This window comes from Poeciliopsis prolifica, unplaced genomic scaffold (genome assembly GCF_027474105.1).
Source record: "Poeciliopsis prolifica strain line A6 unplaced genomic scaffold, Auburn_PproV2 SCAFFOLD002, whole genome shotgun sequence".
NCBI classification, from domain to species: Eukaryota; Metazoa; Chordata; class Actinopteri; order Cyprinodontiformes; family Poeciliidae; genus Poeciliopsis; species Poeciliopsis prolifica.
The window spans coordinates 24056881-24077491 of record NW_026562377.1 but is presented as its reverse complement, the minus strand read 5'-3'; the positions used below and the strand labels follow the sequence as shown (position 1 = coordinate 24077491).

The 20611-nt window shown below is 40.1% G+C and overlaps 1 protein-coding gene across 7 annotated transcripts in view; it reads left to right on the top strand.

Moving 5' to 3' along the window:
- The window catches only part of tp63 (tumor protein p63), a 38360-nt gene that overhangs the window by 5537 nt on the left and 12212 nt on the right, over positions 1–20611 (top strand). For 5 of the 7 annotated variants that reach the window (XM_055020091.1, XM_055020082.1, XM_055020126.1 and 2 more), the window contains exons 2-4: positions 76–204; positions 325–454; positions 13246–13494. In XM_055020091.1, coding sequence (XP_054876066.1) covers positions 76–204; positions 325–454; positions 13246–13494 — 508 coding nt within the window. Of the gene's footprint in view, positions 1–75; positions 205–324; positions 455–8248; positions 8438–13245; positions 13495–20611 lie in introns of those variants that run through there. The other 2 variants (XM_055020099.1, XM_055020108.1) reach the window with 2 other exon arrangements.

Here is a 20611-nt window from a genome sequence, read left to right as displayed (position 1 = left end):
TAAAATGCTCTACAACCTGATTACAGAATTGATGGTTGTCAGAAAACTGACTGACAAAGATGTCTCTGTTTGCAGACTCAGGGATCCGTCTTCTCTGCTGTCCTGGAGAGAAGGCTCGTTATTTACTACTATGAGCCAGCCGGGACAGACGGCTGACTTCTTCAGTCAGGATGTGTTTAACCAGTTGTTTGATATGCTGGACCAGTGAGTGAATATTAAAAAACAAATAAACAAAAAAAACATCTCAATTATCTGTGGGAATTGGTGACTAAGTGACTTAAAAAAAGTGCCTATGAACAATGTTCTTGTTTTTGTTTTGCTTAGGTCTGCCATCCATTCAGTTCAGCCCATTGAGCTCAACTTCACTGAGAGTCCCACTGATGGCTCAGCGGGGAACACCATTCAGATCAGCATGGACTGCATAACAATGCATGAGCCAGACGACATGGTTTCTGTGAGTATGTCGATTTCACAGAAGTGAGTTTTGCTGTCTGAGTTCATTTCACTGAGGGATGTAGAGAAGCAGCAATAATGATATTCAAATCTGGTTTTGAACCTCTTAAAGCTGCAGTATGAACTTTCACAAAATAATTTTGATAGGTTTGATAAGAGATAGACAATCTGTGGAAAAAAAGATCTCCCAATGTTACTACTGATATGTGAGAAAATCTACCACTCCTGATCAAAATCAGCCAATCAGAGCCAGGGTTGTCAGACTGTCAATCAATCTCATGTATGCGTTGCGCAGTGTGCTAATGGTAGAGAAACAACTTACTGTTCCAGGAAAACCTAGCTTTAGCATTTGTAGTGGGCTGTGCTGAGGTGAACCAGCTGTAACCTAGCATAGAGCAAGTTGGAGGGCGTACAGTTGAGTGATTGACAGTGCAGCACATTTCACCTGGCTCTAATAAGTTGTTTCTGATGCAGCTGTGTATTTGATCATAAATTATCTGTTAAATTATACTGTCACAAGATTATCACTGTAATATTGTAAATACTTTAATATTTTTTATAAAATTAACACTCTGTAGCTTTCAAGCTGTGATGCCTTCAGCCACAGCTTGAACAGTGTAATGTCTGTCTCTTTACCCACCATCAGAAATCAAGTTCAGTAAGCCACACTAGGACTTTCAATACTAAGGCTCTTTCTGCTTTCATTTTTCATGCAGCAGTGGAATTTCTTTGGACCTAGTTGTGTAAATGAGGATCTGAGCTGAGCTGTGAGAAAGCCAGTTTATCTGTATCTGTCTGAGATGTTGTCAGGAAGGATTTTATCTCATCTAGACTGAGCTGCGTTTAACCTGGGTGGCCCCCCGGCTCCTGAGAACAGTAGATCACAAACCGGGTTCATGGTTGGATGGGCACTTGGATTGTCACACGATCCCCTCCAGTCTGAAAATCAAACTAGGCTAAGCTTTATTATCGCTTGTCACTTTAACCATAACATCTTTTCATTTAAAAAAAATATTTGAAAACTGTTTGAATTTTACATTTTTATTGTTTCTTTCTTTGTCTTTATCACACATGAAGACTTCATGTATACAACACCTTTAAAAAGTATTTATACTCTTAACCTTTTCACATTTTGTTAAGTTACAAACAAACTCCAGTTTAGCACATTATGTAATGTACTGGATAATTGTGAAGGAGAACCAAACGAAAAGTGAATTTCAAAGATTTTAACAAATAGAAATCTGACAAGTGTTTGTTTAAGGGATCCATATGATATGGCTATGATAACCACTCAGATCTCATTTTAGTGGCCAGTTGTCCAACAAAATACATTAATAATTTTGATTTTACAATGACAAAATGCGAAAAAGTTTAGAGTATGAACGTTTTTACAAATCACAGTAAGTTTGTAGACTTTGTCTCCATTTTCACAGAATAAACATGTAATAAATAAATTACTCCCCCAACGTCTGCTGTTTAGGTGGCGCATTTGCACGGGACAACCAAAGTCTGAGATTTAGCTGAAATGTACAGAGAATCCCTGGATATGACTTTAACACACTGCGAGATTAACTTAAATTTTTACTGAACATTTTTACTTTATAAATTACTGATATGGTCGATTTGCGCGGGATTAACAACACAGACAATTCAGTCAATCAGCCAACCAAATTTTATTTGTGGAGCACCTTTCAGCAGCAAGGCCTTTCAAACTGCTTTACATCATAAAAAATCCTAAAATACAAAGTCATCATATATTAGAATACACAGTCAACAACATTACATTATTACTGAATTGTTATAAATAGCATGTGATTGCTAGGTAAAATTAGAGACGCAGCGATTCAATCTTAATATCTGTATCGGTCTCAATATTGAAAAAAATTCTTGATCAGGTATTGTGACAGTAGGTCAGATCCATAAGGGTAGATCTATTCAGTCTAATTCTCTGCTTTGTACTGCGAGCGACGTCAATGAATATTTATTTTACATTATATCTAGAATTAGTAATTGCCCTTTCTAAGCCATTTGAAAGATGCTTTGTTGCATTATTTTTTTTTGCACGTTTGACTAAAGTAGCCACCCTACTGTTTTTATTAATTTGTTTATCATTTATTTTACATTTTCTGTTCTACTCCTAATTGCACTCACTGAACAAATTAAAGTTGTTTTTCCATATTTGACCCAGCTTGTGAAGCTGTTGGTGTATTTCAATGTGCTGTACTAGAGTTATCAAATAAATTTGTAATTCACTACATTTATGTCTGTGTTTAAAAAAAAAGAGAGAGAAACTTTATAATTCAATTCATCATTGTTTTTCTGTATTGGATCGGTATCGACCGATACTAATCCAAAAATATCTTTATTGGTATTGGAAGTGAAACAAGTGAAAAAAATGAATCCCATAGGAATAGAGACATTTCCTCTTTTAGAGAAATATTACTATTCTTTTAGGTTTAGTTTTAAGTTTCATCTAAATTGATGAAAACATAAGTGCCTATTTAGATGTCCTATAATTATTTCATTAAGCTTGCGCCACATGATCTCTTGTTGGTTTTGCTGGTGGTGTGTGTTTTCCCCTCCCTGTGTTGGAATGTCGTTGTCCAGCCAGAGAGGGAGAAGAAAAGAAAAAAACACAGCAAATAAAATTTCTGTTTAAGGAGCTGAGTGATGTTACCCCTGTGCATCCCCCAGGGGGGCGTGTGCTCTCTTGAACCAGTGATTAATGGCCCCACCACCCACTTTCCTCCACTCCAAAAGAGGGGCGTGGCTCAGTGATTGGCATGTCAGCAACTTAGGGAACATCCGTGGCAGCCTGCCAGTCACCAAGCCACGACTGTTATTATCAAGTCTGCTCTGATTAAAAGCTGCGGTGGGCAAACCCGACCTCACCTTATCCCCCTTCGTCTTCCACTCATGGAAAGGTGTGCCCCTTTTTTTTATATATATCTCTCTCACCACTCTTACGCCGCTCAAACACCCCTGGGGGAAATCTATTTGTGTTATAGGGTTTGTGTTTAATCTGAAATTCCTTTTTATTCTGGATTTTCTTTTCTGTAGCTTCAGGGCAAGAATTTACCACAGCACCTACCTCTCCTGCAGAGGTCTCTGCTCCCATCTATCAGTGCTTCTCCAGGTAGAGGTGGGGGTCGGAACAGAGAAGGAGGAAAAGATTGAATAACATGAGGAATGTAGCAGGAATAGCGACTGGAGAGAGGCTCTGTCCCGGCCCAAACAGCTGATTTAACTGGGAGATAAAGCTCTGATCAGCTGTGCGTGGAAGATGCAGTGGCTAAGCTGACAGAATGAGGTCCTCTTCTGTCACAGGTCAGAGTTTAAACGGGAGTACCTCAATCGACACACGGCGTCCCGGAGATCTAATTACATGTTTGTGTTGGGGTTTGTGCTGTTTGGCCACACCTCTGCCGCGCCGCCTCCCCCCTCGCTCTGAGCCGGGGCGCAGGAACGTTTTCTACGCCGTTCATTAAACTGAACAAAGCACAGTTCTTATTCGAGCAGTGTAAACTAAAGGTGAAAGCTGTTGATACATTTCTATTCACTCCTTAGATTTTTGAGTTTTTTTCCTACACTTTAACTGGGAAAAAAGAAATGAGATCACCCACCGTAGTTCTGGTATTTTGAAAGCATCGTGGAGCACAGCTTGCCGTTTAACCTGGATTAGAAACAGAATGGGATGGAGAGTTTTAATGCTCCGCCAGGTGTTTTTAAGGTGCAGCTGTTTGTCATAAGAGCTTCCCATGGGCCAACAGAACAGTCCTGTCACTTATTTTCTAAACTGTACTTTTTTAAAACACGAAGAAAGGAACCGTAGGATATTTAAAGGCTCAAGTATATATTGTTTTATAAATCTGTATCCAGCAAGTGTTCCTTCTGCATTTGTTCAGATTTAGTATATTGCTAAATTGTTCTTTATAACATTTATGATTCAAAGGTAATTTTCCTAAAATTAACTACAAATGTAGCAAAGTTCATACTTTTAGTTGATCTCTGCAATTAACAATTATTTTACTAATTGATTAATTGTATAAAAACACTTTCTGCAGATATTTAATTTCACCACTTGAGTTGTTTTTATACATTAGAACTGCATCAAAAGGTGCAAAATTAATTGGATTAATTGGTTCAGCCATTATCTCTCAGTGAACCCAAAGAGAAGTCTTCATTTTCTATGTGTTTTTTTCAGGATTTGACTTTCCAGTCATCGAAGAAAATTGTATAGTGTCTCTGGTTTGATTCCACTCTTCACTCTCCTGTCTATTTCATTCTTTTTGTTTTGTAGAGTCTTTAGACAGCAAAGAGTAGTTTGTGAGGTTTATGGTCAATTTGTCCAGATTTTAAGGGATTTACAGTAACAGTCCTCTTTGTCACAGAGGTCAAACAAAGGCAGATTTTGCTCTCTGATAAACCAAGCTGTTTTATTTTTGACCAACAGATTACAGGGAAACCGCTGCTCTAAAGTAGATTTAAATGGAAGAGCTGATTTGAAGGATAGCCACCCAAGTGATGCTCCATTGAGCACTTGCGTCTGTCAGTCGGGATGAGAACTTGCTGTGTGTTTAGGTCAGGTGTCTGTGCCTACCCAGACACTGCAGCTTGACACCTGATACTAAACTAATCTGGGCGACTTTAGGAACAGGCTCTTAAAGAAGAAAAAAACTTTAGAAAAGCCTCTTTTGTCTGAGCCCCTGGATTTGCTGATCCCCCTGCAGAGCCTATATAACCATACATCCTTTCACACTGTTGCATTACATTTTGCACCGTTTACACTGACCTTTAATATCTTACTGTTTATTACATATGTATGTACATATATGTGTGTATGTGATCTAATTCAGAGCTAAAGGTAAGGTTGAATGATGCGGTACATTATGCAGAACAAAGCACCTCATAGATTAAATCAGACAGCTAAAGGTCCGGCAGCATGAATGCAGCCACTGTTCTCTACAACAAACACCAGATACTCTAACTGCATTTTACAAGTCTGTGTTGTTTCAGCTTAATTAGAAGTTTGTTTAGCTAAGCTAGTTGTCTCCCTCCAAAGCGTCGGCTCGGCCCTCTGTATGGAGCTCTTTCAAGTGTTGATTTTTCCCTTTTGTATCCGGCTGACCTGCAGGCCTGTAGCCTCTGGCTCTGCAGAGGGTGTGGTTGCTTAATAGGAGACACTAAATTCACATCACAAGTCTGCTTAAGTTTTCAGATAGCTTTGAATCACTCAACCCACAAGACCAGAGCATCTGCCCCGCTGGCTGTGCAGCAATGCGTGTGATTTGTGTCCCACTGACCGCTCTGCTCTCTAGGTGCTGTGTGATTCCACTGCTCAATCTAAAGCTTACAGTTTTAATGCTGAATAGGCTATACCAGTTTGCAGATTTTTCTTGTAATCTCATTTTTAGCAAAATAGAAAAAATGCTTTAGAGTTTAACTGAACTCCAAAATATTTGTCACATTTAAATCCTCAAAAAAGTGAAAGCTTCTGCACACATTCTTAATTATCAGGAACTTTCATTTGCATTGCTTTATCAACAATGAGCATTTTTTTCCCCCAAAAGGAATATTTGATTCAAAACATGTTGCAAACGGCACCTCCAACTCTCTTTTCCATTGATTCATTTAAATGTTAGAGAGTTAGCAGATGTGACTAGCAGAAGAGAGCTAGCTTCTTCTCTGTTTCTGAGTAGTTGTCTTAACCTTGTGTTTCTAGCGCTGCCAAAACAAACAGACCCTTTGATTTCTTTCTGCATTTTTATGTTTCAACCACAAACTCTAATATATTTTATTCTATTACTCAATAGTCCAACACAACGTTGTGCATAATTATGAGTGCCTTTAATTAGTCATCCTACTGGAACTTCATCCTCCACCCTCAGCCTCAAGTCATTTTCAGCTTCTAACAAGTTTTCTTCTTTCAAGATTTAAATTTAATCAATTCCCCTATTAATTATGTGCAGCTTCCTTGTCCCTGCTATAGAAATGCACTCCCAGCATGACCCGACCACCACTGTGCTTCATAGTGGGGATGGTGCATTCAAGGTGCTGTGTTAGAGTTCCACCTCGCATTTGAATGGAAAGTTAAAATACAATCACATGGTGTGTGGGAGACTTCAATCAGAAATGCTTACATCTTTCTTTCACAAAGTGCAAATAACATTGTTGCCCAGTAAGCAGATTGACCCACCTGAGCAGTGGCAGTCTGTTGCTCCTCCAGAGTTAAATTTGTAGTTGTGCTGCACTCTTTCTGTTTTCATACAGTTGATTGAACAATGCTGAATGAGACAGAATATTGTTTTATAACTTCACTAATTTAATCTTTCCCACAACTTCACTCTCTATTGTGTTGTCATGATGCTGTTTGCTCACTAATATTCTCTAAAAAATCTTCATTCATTTATATTTATCTGTTATTTGCACTTAGATTGACTCCATTCACTAATTTGCTGACCTCTGAAGACAGTAGTACTGTAAGAGTCTAAATATAAATGCTTGTCACAATTTTGAGATTTGTACTCACTAAAAATGTGTAAACCAATGCCTGTTGCAATAATTAATGAATTGCACAAGACATTGAAACGAGGTTGTTCATTTCTATTCTGAATAATATTTTTTAAATGTTATTTGGAAAGAGTTCATAATCCATTTTACTTATGGTTTCATTTGTTTGTTTTTTTTGCATATTTAAAATGCCTTCCAGATTCAGTGTTGCATTCTTTATAAAATTAAAATTTATTGGTCTTTGAGAAGGTGTGGTTGCATTGTGCCATTATCGATATACATCACTTAAAAATGGTCTCAAAACAACAATATCATTGTTTACTGGGACAATTTGTCATCCAACAAAATTTGTTGTGACAGCGAGTCTAAGCGCATTCATTCTCTTCCTTCCACTTCTCAGTTACATTGAAACAATTACAAATGAAACATTGAAAGAGCGGGAATTCCTTTGCAAGGCAACGCATAGACTAATTCTTGCAAATGTTTTCGTTTCTTGTCAAGCTTCAAAAAGTGAAAACGAAAGAAGTCAATTCCTCCCAATGACGAGCATTTGATTGCCCGACATGCAGCGAGTGCAGTCCTCCTGTCATCTCCCCTACAGCACCTGAGAAACATGCATGTTTCCAAAACAGATCTGCTGCAGTCTGGTAGATACAAGCAATCTACAGGAGCCACATTGTTTTTCCAAAGAGCCTCCCAACCCCTCGACTGGATGGAGAGGAGATCAATTCATATGCAAACTTTACCCCTTCCAGTCTACAGCTGACACTTAGCAGCCTGCTGTGTTTCACGCTCATGTTTACATGTTTTTCATTTTATTTTCATGTTTATACATTTTCAAATGTATTTCGTTGCTTTGCTTTAATGCAATTCAATATTTATTTTCCAGAGGGAAATTAAACAATAGACGTCTAACATCCATAAGAATAAATGTCTTTTATTGAATTTAGATCTAATTGAGTCTAGAAATGTTTTATATATATATATATATATGCATTTTAGGTTAAACCTATTTAATCTGCATAAGCATCAAGAAAAATCCCAAATGAAGTTAATTTGTAGCAGCTGACATTGCTTCTGCTGGATCTGAAGTTACAAAATCGAAATAATTCCCTCCCTCCTCTTCCAACGTTTACCTCCGAGCAGTTCCACCGAGGTTGACTCAAAAGTACTCTTTCACTCCAATCCCAGAATCTTCTTCTGGGTATGGGTGTGGAGTGTGGAGTAAGGTATTGGACAGGTAGCTGCAAACTCCTCCCCTTTCTTCCAGAACTTATAACCCAACTACCCATAGATCCCTGAAGAAGCTCCCGCTCGTCTACTTTGCATCCGTAGTGCACATCCACTCCTTTCAGAGAGAGAAGGAGAGATTTGTGAAACCCTGGAGCCAGTGGAGCAAACAGCAGCAGCTCTGCTCAACCTCAGCGCCAACATGTTGTACCTGGAGACAGCGACCACCAACTCCTACAATGAGGTAAGACCAGCCAATCGACCTGTGGGTCCACCTTCAGATGTTGGACCCCACCATCGTTGAAAACACGTCAAGAGTGTAGGCCTTCTTCTTTTTTATTTATTTTAGTTTGTCTTATTAATTCCTTAAAAATCAATTTTGGTTCTTGTCAACTGAACCAAAACATGACAAATGAACTAATGACTTAAAATCTGGGAACAATGCCAAAAAAAATATTCCCCATTAAGTTGTTTTTTTCTTCTTCTCCCTCAGATGTTTTATTTTACATAGCAGTGTATGCTTGTGTGGATCTTTGTGCAAAGAGGCAGAGCAGAGGAATGTAAACACCTGAAAACCTGTTTGAATCCTTCGCTCTTGTGAAATGGCTGCTGTCTGGCCTCAGTGAAGGGACAAGATTTGCTTTGTCGGGTTGTTGTTAGGCGGGCATTTTACATGGTGCGAAAAGTTGTTTGTCGTACCGTTGGATGCTTTTATGGGCAGACGTCTGTCTGCAGACAGTGGTTATCGAAACGGAGATATGGCAGGAATAGATGAGAGCGATGATGAAGATTGTGAGCTTTTATTGGGTTCTTTTGCATTTTACAAAATGTCAGTGTTTCTACACTATGTAGGTCTGTAAGAACTTTAAAAAAACTTGTAATTTAGATGGGAATAATACTCTCACCTTCCTAAAGATAATGGCCCAAGTAATAAAAAAAAAAGTAATTATGGCACAAAAAATGCTTTGGACCATTTTAGGAAGGTGACGATGTATAAAGATGAACATTTATGGAGCTGTTTGAAAATAAAACTCTTCCTTTTTTCCCCTTAGAGGATAAACATAAGACATTCAAATTGTTAGTGCACCAAGCATTTTAGAAGATGAAAATGTCTTGGGCAAAAATAAATGTAGCTCTTTTTCTGTAAGTTAGACATTATAGACAGTATAAGGTGTTGTTTAAAATCACTCATGTTTAATCCTAATGTTCGCTATCAAACAAGATAAAACCAGAAAAAACGGGTTCAGCCTCCTCCCATCATCATCGCTTTAGTCTAAAACTGTGTCGATTTTCTTTCACCAGCCCAATCCTCCGTCCAGTGCAGATGTTGACTAGTTGATAGATTCTCAGATTGCAGGTTGCAGATAGCAGGTGTGTCACGTCCCTGTCTTTTAAGTTGTAGAGAGGTGGTGGGAGGTGAAGGGGCCCGGGAGGGGGGCTTCTTTAAGTGGTGTCCAGCTCAATACCTGCAGCATACGGGGTATCGGGTTGCCCCCGTCTCCAGTCTCCAGGGAGCCGCTGCGGTCATTAGAATAGGGCTGGCCAGGCGTTGCTGTTTGGTCCAGGCTCCTAATTGCTTTAATGGTATGTTGATGCAGATACAATCACCTGCTCTGCCCACCCCAGCAGGTATGAGGTGCAGATAGACCCTCACCCAGGCCCCCACCGCAACACCCCCTGCCCCCACCCAGCCCCTGTTGAGCCTTTAATGCCTCCCACCCCTGTGGTCACTCATCACAGTCCCGCAGATGCACTTAGACTCCGGCCCAGGGAGCGTGGAGGGTCACCAGAGAGACTGGAATGGGAGTTATTCCCCCCTCAGGCCAGGTCTGCTCTGGTTCCTGTTGCCTCTCAGGCCACCAGTCTGTTGTATAATGACTGCTGTATCAATAAATGCAGAAAGAGGAGCACTTGCTGAAGTTTAGCCAGCAATATTAGAGTTTTGACATGTAATGGACCAACCATCCCTATTCAGCTCTGGCCAGTTTGAGTGCAATTTAGTTTATTTATGTAGCTCATACAGAACATATGTGACAATTCACAGCATTTCAACCCATTCCATTTGATTCTAGTTATCAAACAGTGCATCGTTCTCAGTTAGAAACTTTTGTTAGACCACTTGGAATGACCGTCTAAGGAAACCCAGCAGGTTGCATTGAGTAAACGGCTTGCAGCATTCACTCCTCTTAGACTAGCACAATGCTTGAGTTGTTAGAGCAACCCCTCATACTGAGCATGTGTGCATCAATGACAGTGGACATAAAAAACTCACCTTCACAGGAAGAAACCTCCAGCAGAACCAGACTCACGACGAGCCACAGCCGTCAGATCTGAGTTTAGTTTGGTGATGTTAAATTCTCTTGTGTATTTAAATCCAATTAGATTTTTTTTCTTCATTAAACTCATCAAAACTAACAGCTTTCACTTTTTAGTCTTACATGTACGTTTTGAAGTAAAACAGTTGCGTCAAAGTGTTGCATTGGAAAACTTTGGTCGGTGCTTCTCTTGGTTTTCCAAAAAAGCCATGGATACTTTAATAGCATCTGTCATTGGCTTATCAATAAGTACATAGCAGGATGGAGCAGAGGGTAATTTAATGTGTTAGTATGCCATACCAAATGGGAATGTGTTGGCCCTATCAGTACCGTCTAATTTAGTGCTGCCAAGTGTATTCCAGGTATTCCTGATATGTGTTGTGCATAATTTGGATTCCAACATTGCAGCGAACAGGCAATCGCTGTAAAGGTCAGCGCTCTTTTTTCCCCCCCCCCTGCCATCATGAAGCAGTTCCCCTCAGTCAGCGTTCATCACAGACACAGAAACAGACCTGAAACAGTCAGCCGAACCCTTCAGCAGCTTTATTAAAGGCCTGTGAGGATGTCAGGACTGCTGATTTACTCCCAACATCCCAGCGGCCCGAGCACACGGTCGGCCATAAACGGGAGGAATTTTTAAGAGCTGCTAAAGTGGTTATTAACTAGTTACTGTATTATAGTGGAATGAGATCTCATTAAAGTAAGCAAAGAGAGGCAAAAAAAAAATTGCCTTGCGCAAAGCCCTTTTTCTTTTGAATCTTTCACTTCCAGCCAATTAAACATGAAAACCCGATGAGCTCAGGTGAGACCGCTAACTGCCCAATTATGGGTTTGTCTGCCGATTCTCATCTTTGATCCTAATATTCAGTTGGGCCATGACGAGGATTATTTGGGAGCGTGCCAGACGCTCTGCTTTCTGCTCTTTAGCTTTTATCTGTTTGGTCTCAGGCCAGCATCAGCTTTATTTCCCCCCTCTTCTTATCTTTCTTTAGAACAATTCAGGATTGATAATTGGTGCCTGTCACATCCCCCATGGTTGGCCCTCCTGCATCAGGAGCTACGGGTGGCTGTGTCTTCTCACTGCCTGAGCGCCTCGGTGGGAGTTGCACCACAGTTCAAAGGGATCGCTCTGATATCATCGTCAGTCACTCTCACATACGGGAAAACGCCGCCCAAGCAGGAAACTGAGCCAATCAGGGACCGCCCTTTTTTTATTACATTTATTCAGAAAAGATTGTTGCATTAATAACGAATCTAGCTTTGAAACGAAACTGTCGATCGTATCTTTTTCTTCTGCTTTCGGATCACAGGGACTCTGCAGCCCATTGAGTTGAAGCCCTCCTAATGCGTGTGTGTGATTAGTCCTTTGTGAGAGACTGTGTGTGTGTGTGTGTGTGTGTTTGCAAAAACCTGGAGGATCTCCAAAAGAAGGAGATTTTCTTTCACCGAGTTTCTGTTCTCCATTCACTAAACACTCGTTTCCTAACACCTGCATGACCGCCATAATTGTCCTGCAGAAAAGCTTCCCATGAGCTCTGTTGTCATAGTTTCCGGAGGGGGTGAGGTGGAGGCTAAGTGACCCTCATCCAAACAGTGAACCTCTGTTGCTCAAACGCCTCTAGGTTTACTCAGATGACCTCTTTCAGGTGTGTCAGTCTGACTCTTTCATTCGTCTTTGCCTGAGTCACAGCGCATGGATCCATGAGTAATAAACACGGCTCATCGATTTCTAAATCCCCTCCTTGGCTATCCGTTGTATAAACCAAGTCCTCTCTCTCTGGCTCTCTCTTTGTTTTGCTGGTCACCTGGCACAACACTAACACCTGGCAACGTGGTGGGTGTGAAGCGGACATCTGTGGTCAGCTTGAAATAAACGAGAGCCCCCCCTCCAGAGATTAATGGCCCTCCGACGAGCGAGACACAGCACCTCGTCCAGGAATGTGCCATTTATAAACGGAAAGGAATGGGGCGAATGGCCTGGCTCTGACCCAGGCGTACTCTCCATCCTGTCCGAAGGCTGACATTTGAATTCCTCCTGTCGGGCGAGTTCGATCGATGGAGAGGAGAAAATTTAATAGATTATTTAAATTTTTTAAAAATTATTATTTGAAACAAATGTATGATAAACGTAGCTGACCATATTCTATTGATTTTTGTAGGGTTTTAATGAAGTTCATACTTTTCACAATTTTTTCTCCCCAATTTTTTGGTTATTCTAATTTACTCCACTTCATTGTCTGATCTATTTATGTTGTAAGGAACAACAGTGTTTCCCTGATGAAACCCGCTACCTGGTGGGAGGGGCAATGAGGCCCCTACCATCAGTTACTGTATTATAGCGGTCCACTGTGTTTTTGTGACAAAAATATTTAAACGGTTACAAAAATTCAAAGGTAGAGGAGCAGGCACCATGACCAGGAAATGATGCTGTGTGAGGCTAACGGGCAGGATCAGGGACGACGACCCCATTGGTGCAGACCCCAAGTTCAACTATAAACCTAGCTCAATCTGTCTTTACTGCCACTGTTACTGCCATGTAAAAAACTATTTCAGATGAACGACACCTGTCCTGGTGGCCTGCCAAGCTTTGATAATACACCGGGGGGAAACCCTGAGTCATCATGTCTTCCCTTTTTAGGCGTGAATTGAACAAGACAAAAACAAATCCACTGTATGTTCTGACCACATTCCTTTGTTTTGTTCTCCCTCCCCGTCATTCTGCTCATTTCCTCTTTAGTCACAGTACACGAACCTGGGGCTCCTGAACAGCATGGAGCAGAACAATGGTTCGACCTCCACCAGCCCCTACAACAACGAGCACGCTCCGAACAGCGTGACTGCCCCGTCGCCCTACGCCCAGCCCAGCTCCACCTTCGACGCCCTGTCCCCGTCACCTGCCATCCCCTCCAACACAGACTACGCCGGGCCGCACACTTTCGACGTGTCCTTCCAGCAGTCCAGCACGGCCAAGTCTGCCACCTGGACGGTAAGAGTTCCATCCGTCTCTTGTTTTTGTTTTCACTGTGGAGACCTGGCTCTATTCTTCTGAAGGTTTCTGCTTGCATCACCAAGGTTTGATAAAGTTACAGTTTGAAAACAACACGAATTTTCCATCATAATCATTAGTAGGCCTGCATCGATAACATATTCTGCTGGATGATAAATCCCCCCAGTAATTATTGCAGTAAACGATAATCTTGTTTTAAGACCATTTTCAAGTAATATATTGTGACCTTCCTAAAGTAATTTTTTTTGTCAAAAGTGTTTTTTGTGCATAAATCAGCGTTTGGCAATAAATTACTTGATAATGACGTAATGATGTAAGTTCACCTTCTCAATGACTAATAAACGTTTAATTTTGTACAAAAGGCTTTTTACACTGGAACTAGAAGAAAATCCAAAATAAAACTCAATAACCAAAAACGATTTTAAGAAAATTGTATTAAAGCACAACCGAAACCATAAATAAAATCAGTTCAGTTTGAGGCAAATCCAGGTAAGTTACTGATAACTGCTGTAACCAAACTCTGACATTTGAGCTTTTTTCACTCTTTACCTTTCTTAAGATCTTCTTCAGCAGGTGCATTTCTTAACACATCCTTCAGTTTTGTAAGCTTTCGGTATCGGAAGCAAAGGGAACCAAAGCTTTAATGTTTTAGCTGTCATCATATGAAGCAGTTTTTCAGGTTAGAGGTTAAAGGAACTCTCTTTTTACGTTTGAACTCCTTATCTGACTCCAGATGCTTTAGGCAGATTCAGGTGTACGTTAAAAGTCCTCAATTGCACAATTACATTGGCAAGGAAAGAATGTCACTTTAGATGTATGGCTTCAAATCACGTCTGAACCTGAGGCACTTCTAGTTAACTCGCTGACAGGAAGGGAGGGGGAAGCATCACTCACCACAGACGCCGTCACCACCTAAGACATTTACAGCCCTGTCCTCAAAAGTAAAACTTCCAGGTTAAGATCAATTAAGTTCAAAGGAAAATGAGCGTTTTTCCAATGTTGTATGCTATTTATTTTTAGTTCAATTTGGCAGTTTCCTTTTTTTGAAGTCTTGGAGTTCTTCCAGAAGTTTTTGTCTTTTTTTTTGCTTCTCACCTTATCACTCAAACAGAGCAATGGAACCTAAGTCAAGGAATGAATCATTGTTTTGTCTACATATACAAGATATCTGAAGTAAGACGTTTCTTTACCAGGATCTTTTTGAAATGACCTGAATGATAGTCGTGGTTGTAAGAAACAAGATTTAGGACCTGAGAGTCAAAGCGACTTTTTGTAGATTTTCAGCTAAAAACTGATTTCAGAAAATCAGTGTGTCCTAAACTACTTCTCTCTACAAACAGAGAAAGGAGAGTAAATATGTTTTGTGTCAAACTGAACAAAAAGCCCTAAAGATACAGTTTAAATTGCAGTCTGCTCTCAGGTGTTGACACTCCTCTGGTGGGTTTGGGGAGATCTTTTATGCTTGAGTGAGTCTCAGTTCAGTGACTACAATGTTCTTGTGCAATCTTGAGAAGTTTCCATTTTTTGTTCCTTATTCTTGTATCAAACATTTTTTTTAAAATCTGAATTTCTGAAACGTTAAGTTTTTTTCTGCACCAGTTTGTATCTAGATGTTATCCTTTGTCTTCGATCTGCTTCACCGCTCAGCGTTTACCTTTTCTATTGTTGTGGCATCTGAGTCATCAATGAGACTCACTGGTGTTTTGGCTTCTAAACCATCTTAGAATTGAATCACAGATTCAAACTCTTATTTAAAGAATTTGTTCAATATTTTTTCCACATTAAAACCTTTACTCATATTTCCTCACTGCTGGTCATTTCCGTTTTCTGTAGTTCTTCTGAACCAGGCAAACATTTTTTTCCTACATTGTGGTTGTGCATACTACTTTCCTATTCTTGTTTAAGAGTGAAACATACTGATATAAGTCTTAAGTAAGTAATTAAGGATACTTTTTTTGACACCAATACAGATATCTGAGGTTTAGTATTGGCAGATACCAAGAAGAACCGACATAAATGTACTGAATTACAAATTTATTTGATAACTTTGCATCAGTACAGCACATTTAATAAATAAACCAAGTGCTTCGCTAGCTTGGTCAAACAGAAACAACACAGCTTTAATTTGTTCAGTGTGTGCAGCTCAGAGTATATCAGCCAATGTAAAATAATAAAGAAACTGAAATTGAATATGTTGACGACCTTGAACAAACATGTAAAAATAAACTGCAACAAACCTTCTTTCAAATGGTTCAGAAAGTGCAATTAGGAATCCTAAATATAATGTAAAATAAATAATATACCATGACATCGCTCAGAGCACAAAGCATAGAATTAGACTGAATAGACCTTATGGATTGGGAGTATTATCAGTGACACACAATCTAGAATGTTATTTGTATTTCTGGACCGATGCAGATGTTAATATCAGGTGTGTCCAGAAAGCTCCAGGTCGGTCCATCTTCATTCTTTTGTCCTTCCATTTGGATTGTTAAACTCTTTTATACCGATGTACTAATGTGAATCAGTTTATTTCTTTTAGTGATTTTTTTGTGTAGCTATGAAAATAATCATTAATGCTCAAATCTCATGTTTATTCTAATTTAATTGTATATTGTGCTATGAAGACTTCACATTAAATCCTATTTGAATTCATTTTGGTTCTGATCCCAACAAAAACATCTGAACCAACTTATGACTAAACTAAAATAACAGGTGACCTCCTGCTGGTAGATACTAAATACTGACATCATTAAACCAATCGTCTTAAGACACACTATTGGTAGACTTTGAAGCATTACTTCAACTCACAGGCTGAGACTGTTAGCCTGAATGTTCTGGACTACAGAGTTTAAAAATAAAAACCTAGAGAAAGATTGAATTGTTATTGTTGACATAGTGGCCTCAGTTGACCCTAAAGTTGAGCAAAGTTCATCTGTGTTGACAAAACTCGTAAACAAGCTGAAGCGTTGCTTCAGGTGCGGCGATGCCCCATGCAGCTAGATGTCACCGTGTGACAGTGAAGCCACACAACCAGCTGCTCCTGCTGCGGTTGTGTGTGTGACAGGTCTGAGGGACAGCTGTTGCATCAGCGCTCCACCTGTTTGCTTGTTTACGCGCCTCTCCGCTCAGACAGCCTGACTGGCTGGTGCATCCATGCTCCCTAGCGGACGCCTGTAAAGATCATGGCTTGGGGCGATGTATCGGGACGGGACAGTGGTGTTGAGCATCAGCATGTGAAATCCTTTGCGGTTGCATCATGGACCTTCTGAGACACATGTGGATGATTACATAAGGAATCTTGAATCATCAGCGTGATTTTCAAACCTCTGCTCCTTCTGCGCCGATTTCAACCTATCCTGCCTCCGTATAAACCCCAGGGAGTGCTCTCCTTACTCACCTGCCACGCCAACTGTGGGATTGCAGCAGTCACCTAATTCCCACACCGCCTCACTCATCCCTCTCATTTTCACAGCCCCAAAAACAAAAGTGTTTGTCTGAAGTAGAACCGTGAGTTGGTTCGCAAGAGGCACGCCCCAGGAGCCTGCTTTACTACACATCCCATCACTGACTTCACACGGGGAAACAGCCTGAGTGCCAGAGTCACAACACATCATGATGCAAGACTGGTTGGTTCGGTCTGAATGTTGTTACACTCCAACAAACACCTTGACCTAGTACTTACTGATTTGCATATGAATATCATTTAAAAGTTCAACATTTCTTGTTTTAAGTTTGAGTCTTTGGGATTGTATCAAATGCAAAGTAACTTAAAAGGGACTCAAAAATTCAAAAACGAAAGCTGCAAAAACTTTGTAATAGTGCACATCCTAAAAGAGAATATCTTGTTGAAGCCTTTCTTTATCTTGCAACAAAGTTGTTAATATTTGCCTTCTTGTAGCTGAAGTCACAGTTTACATTTATGCAAATGTTTACAACAATCCCTTTATACAAATGTATCCGTCAGGATTTGGTCCCAAAACCTTGTTGCAGAATGTAGTTCAGTAAGGTGTGCTTCGGCACAAAAACATTGAGCATCACCGAAAGAACTCCATACCCACCGTAAAGCACAGTGGTGGCGCCAGCATGCTCTGGGCTTTGTGTTTTTTATTTAGCCTTCATTTAAACAAGTGAATTGATTGAGAACGAATTTGCAGCAGAAGACAGAAATTAATGTCAACAGAGAAAAAAAAATTTATGAACAGAAATACAACCATGTTCATACTGACTAAACTTACCATAACACACAAGGTTTTTAATACCAGTTACAATGATCATTAACTCATTTTTACTGAACTGATTAAGGTTGATACTTATACTTTGAGAGTTTTTTTTTTTTTTTTTTTTTTTTTTTTGTAAATTGTTCCAATCATTGTTCTTGCGCTCCTCTGGATGAAGCCGGAGTGAATGAAGTTATGAATGGTTCCACACTCCGGTCTGGTTTTGTTCACAGCCCTTCAGGTGTCTGCCGGATAAATATGGATTTTTATAAACAGACAAACATGCATCCAAATGACCAGCTCAGGGCTTCATAGGAGGAAATCAAAAGCTTTTAACCGGAGTGCAGAGCTAAACCTGAGAGAAAATTATCACCTGCAGCGAAATTCATGCTCAGGTTTTGCAAGTACAGTGTACAAGTATTATAAATTTAAGATGGAGAAAGAAAAGCGAATGCTTAAAACAAATAAAGGGTCATCAAACATTTAGTTTAGGGGTATGCACACTTATTCAACCAGGATTTAGCCTTTTTTTCTGTATTTTTTTTCTTTCTAGAAGGTTAATAAATTTATTAGCTGAAAAAATGTTTTAGATGTTATTAAATTTGACATTAGTTCAACACTACAGAGGTGCAGACATGTTGTCACGTTTGCCAGCTTTCAACCTGAGTCTTAATCCTAATGGGACTGATAACATTCATCAGCCATGACAGCTCTGCTCCAAGTAATTATATTTTTTTGCCGGGCTGATTTTTGTATTTATTTTTTTCCTGGCTGGCCTCACAGGTAGCCCTTTTTTTTCAGCCTCGTCCTGAAAGACGAGCGTTTACAGCGTTGCTTCTTGTCTTAAAGGAGCCTCCCTCTCCTGATCTCAGGAGCTCTGCCTCAAAGCTCTCCTTAATCTGAGCCCGATAGCTCAACGGCTGGACTGACTGACGGACAGATGGCAGAGAGCCACCGAAGATGTCACCGGTGCTGCACAGATCCACTAATGCCCCTTTTTTCTTTTCTTTCTTTTTTCTTTTTTTTTTGAAGACTTGTGGGATCTTCCACGGGACTTAATGGACTGTGTACTGTACTTTTTGATGACTGTTCTTACGGAGACACACCTAATCCCTAACCCACACCTTAACCTCTTCCTGTCTAGGATGAGTGTGACACACACACACACGCAAACATGCACAACTCGTCAACCCTTCCCAGAACGTCTCCCACGCGTTTCCCCCCCCGCAGCGCCGGCAGCCTCCGACCTAATGGGTCAGATTAAAAGCAGAAAGGTCAAACAAATAAGCAGTTTTATCTCCTTTTTTTCTGAATTAATGGAGTGTAGCAAATGAGGCGACCATTGTCAGGGCGAAAGATTGGTGGTGTTTGCTGTGTGTATTATCCGCCGCCGTCAGAAAGCGGCCTGAGTCCGGGCTATCGGTGGGCCGCCGCGGAGCTCAAGGGGGGATTACAGTAATGGATTGACGGCCTTTAGGTAATACTTGTGTAAATACCGTGTGCCTCTTTCCTGAACCCTGTGCTCTCGCAGAGGGCTCTGTCTTTTTGAGGAGAGTTAAGCTTGATGGCTGCATCTCACATTGCGCCGCAGGAGGAGGACAGGCTGTGAATGCTCAAAGAGAAGAGTGTTCCAGCGAAAGGCAGCAAGACGCAGCTTGTCCCTGGAACATCTGTGGGCCCGTCCCACGCCTCACGAAATTGGGCCGAGACTTGTTTGTGTCAACGAGCTTGTCACGACTCGCCCATCGCACGGAGAGAGAGAGCCTTGAGAGCCGCAGATGGGAAAAGAGGTGGAGGGGGAATTTTTTTCTTCTTCTTCTTTCTTCCAAGGCAGAGTTGGAAAAGTTTTATGACAGCTTTGGGATCTCTCCATGATCGTCATGGAAAAGCACATTCTTCTGCAGCTACAATTACCAGAGTCAATTTATTTTTTTCTTTGGGGGTCGGTGCTGCGTGGCTTTGTTTAGCTGTTTTTTTACTCGGAATGTACTTCCTTTAAAAAAAAAAACTTTTTTGCAAATATTATTGATTTTTTTTTTTACACTTTACACATCAAAAACACAAAAATATTTGCTGGACAACTCGAAGAAAAAGAAAAACGGCAATGATAGAAAAGTCAAGGAATCAGCCAGGGAAACAATTGTTACCCTGCAAAAACACAAAATCTCACCCAGTACTTCTTGTGTAGTTTCTATTTCAAATATCTTTGTGTACTTGAAATTAGACTAAACTTTTTTAGAAAGATATGAGTTTGAGTCAGTAATTGCTTAATATTGATGAACAAGTGCCAGTTCCAATGGCAGATTATTTAACTCCTAACATGGATGAAATGTCTTGTAATAAGTGAAAAAAATCTGTCACTTTTTCATCAAAACAAAGAGTCATTGATATAAAAAAAAGTTCCTACATTTTGCAGAAAAGTTACTGGTGAATTAGTTTTGTCTTATTTCAAGTGAACTGAGACATCTGGATTAGAAACTACCCCATAATACTTGATGAGAGTTTGTGTTTTTGAAGTGTAACAATTAATACAGTTAGTTGCTTAAACCAGATTTTAAAATTTTTTATATCACCTTTATTTAATCAGGTAAGTTGATTGAGAATTATTTTCAACAACGACCTGATTAAAAAAACCTTAAACATCTTACCTCATAGAATATTCTACTTTACAGTCCCACCAAGCAAAATAGATTTTGGAAATAATTTTAAGCAATACTAACAGTTTTACCTTTTCTTTTTTCCTAAATGAATATACATTGGGTTTTTATAGTTGCTCTATTGCTTATTTTTAAGCAAAAAAGAGTGCAGGATGGAGAGAAGTGAGCAGGAGAGTGATGTGCATTGGACCCTCTGACTACGAGCGGCCACAGGGCAGC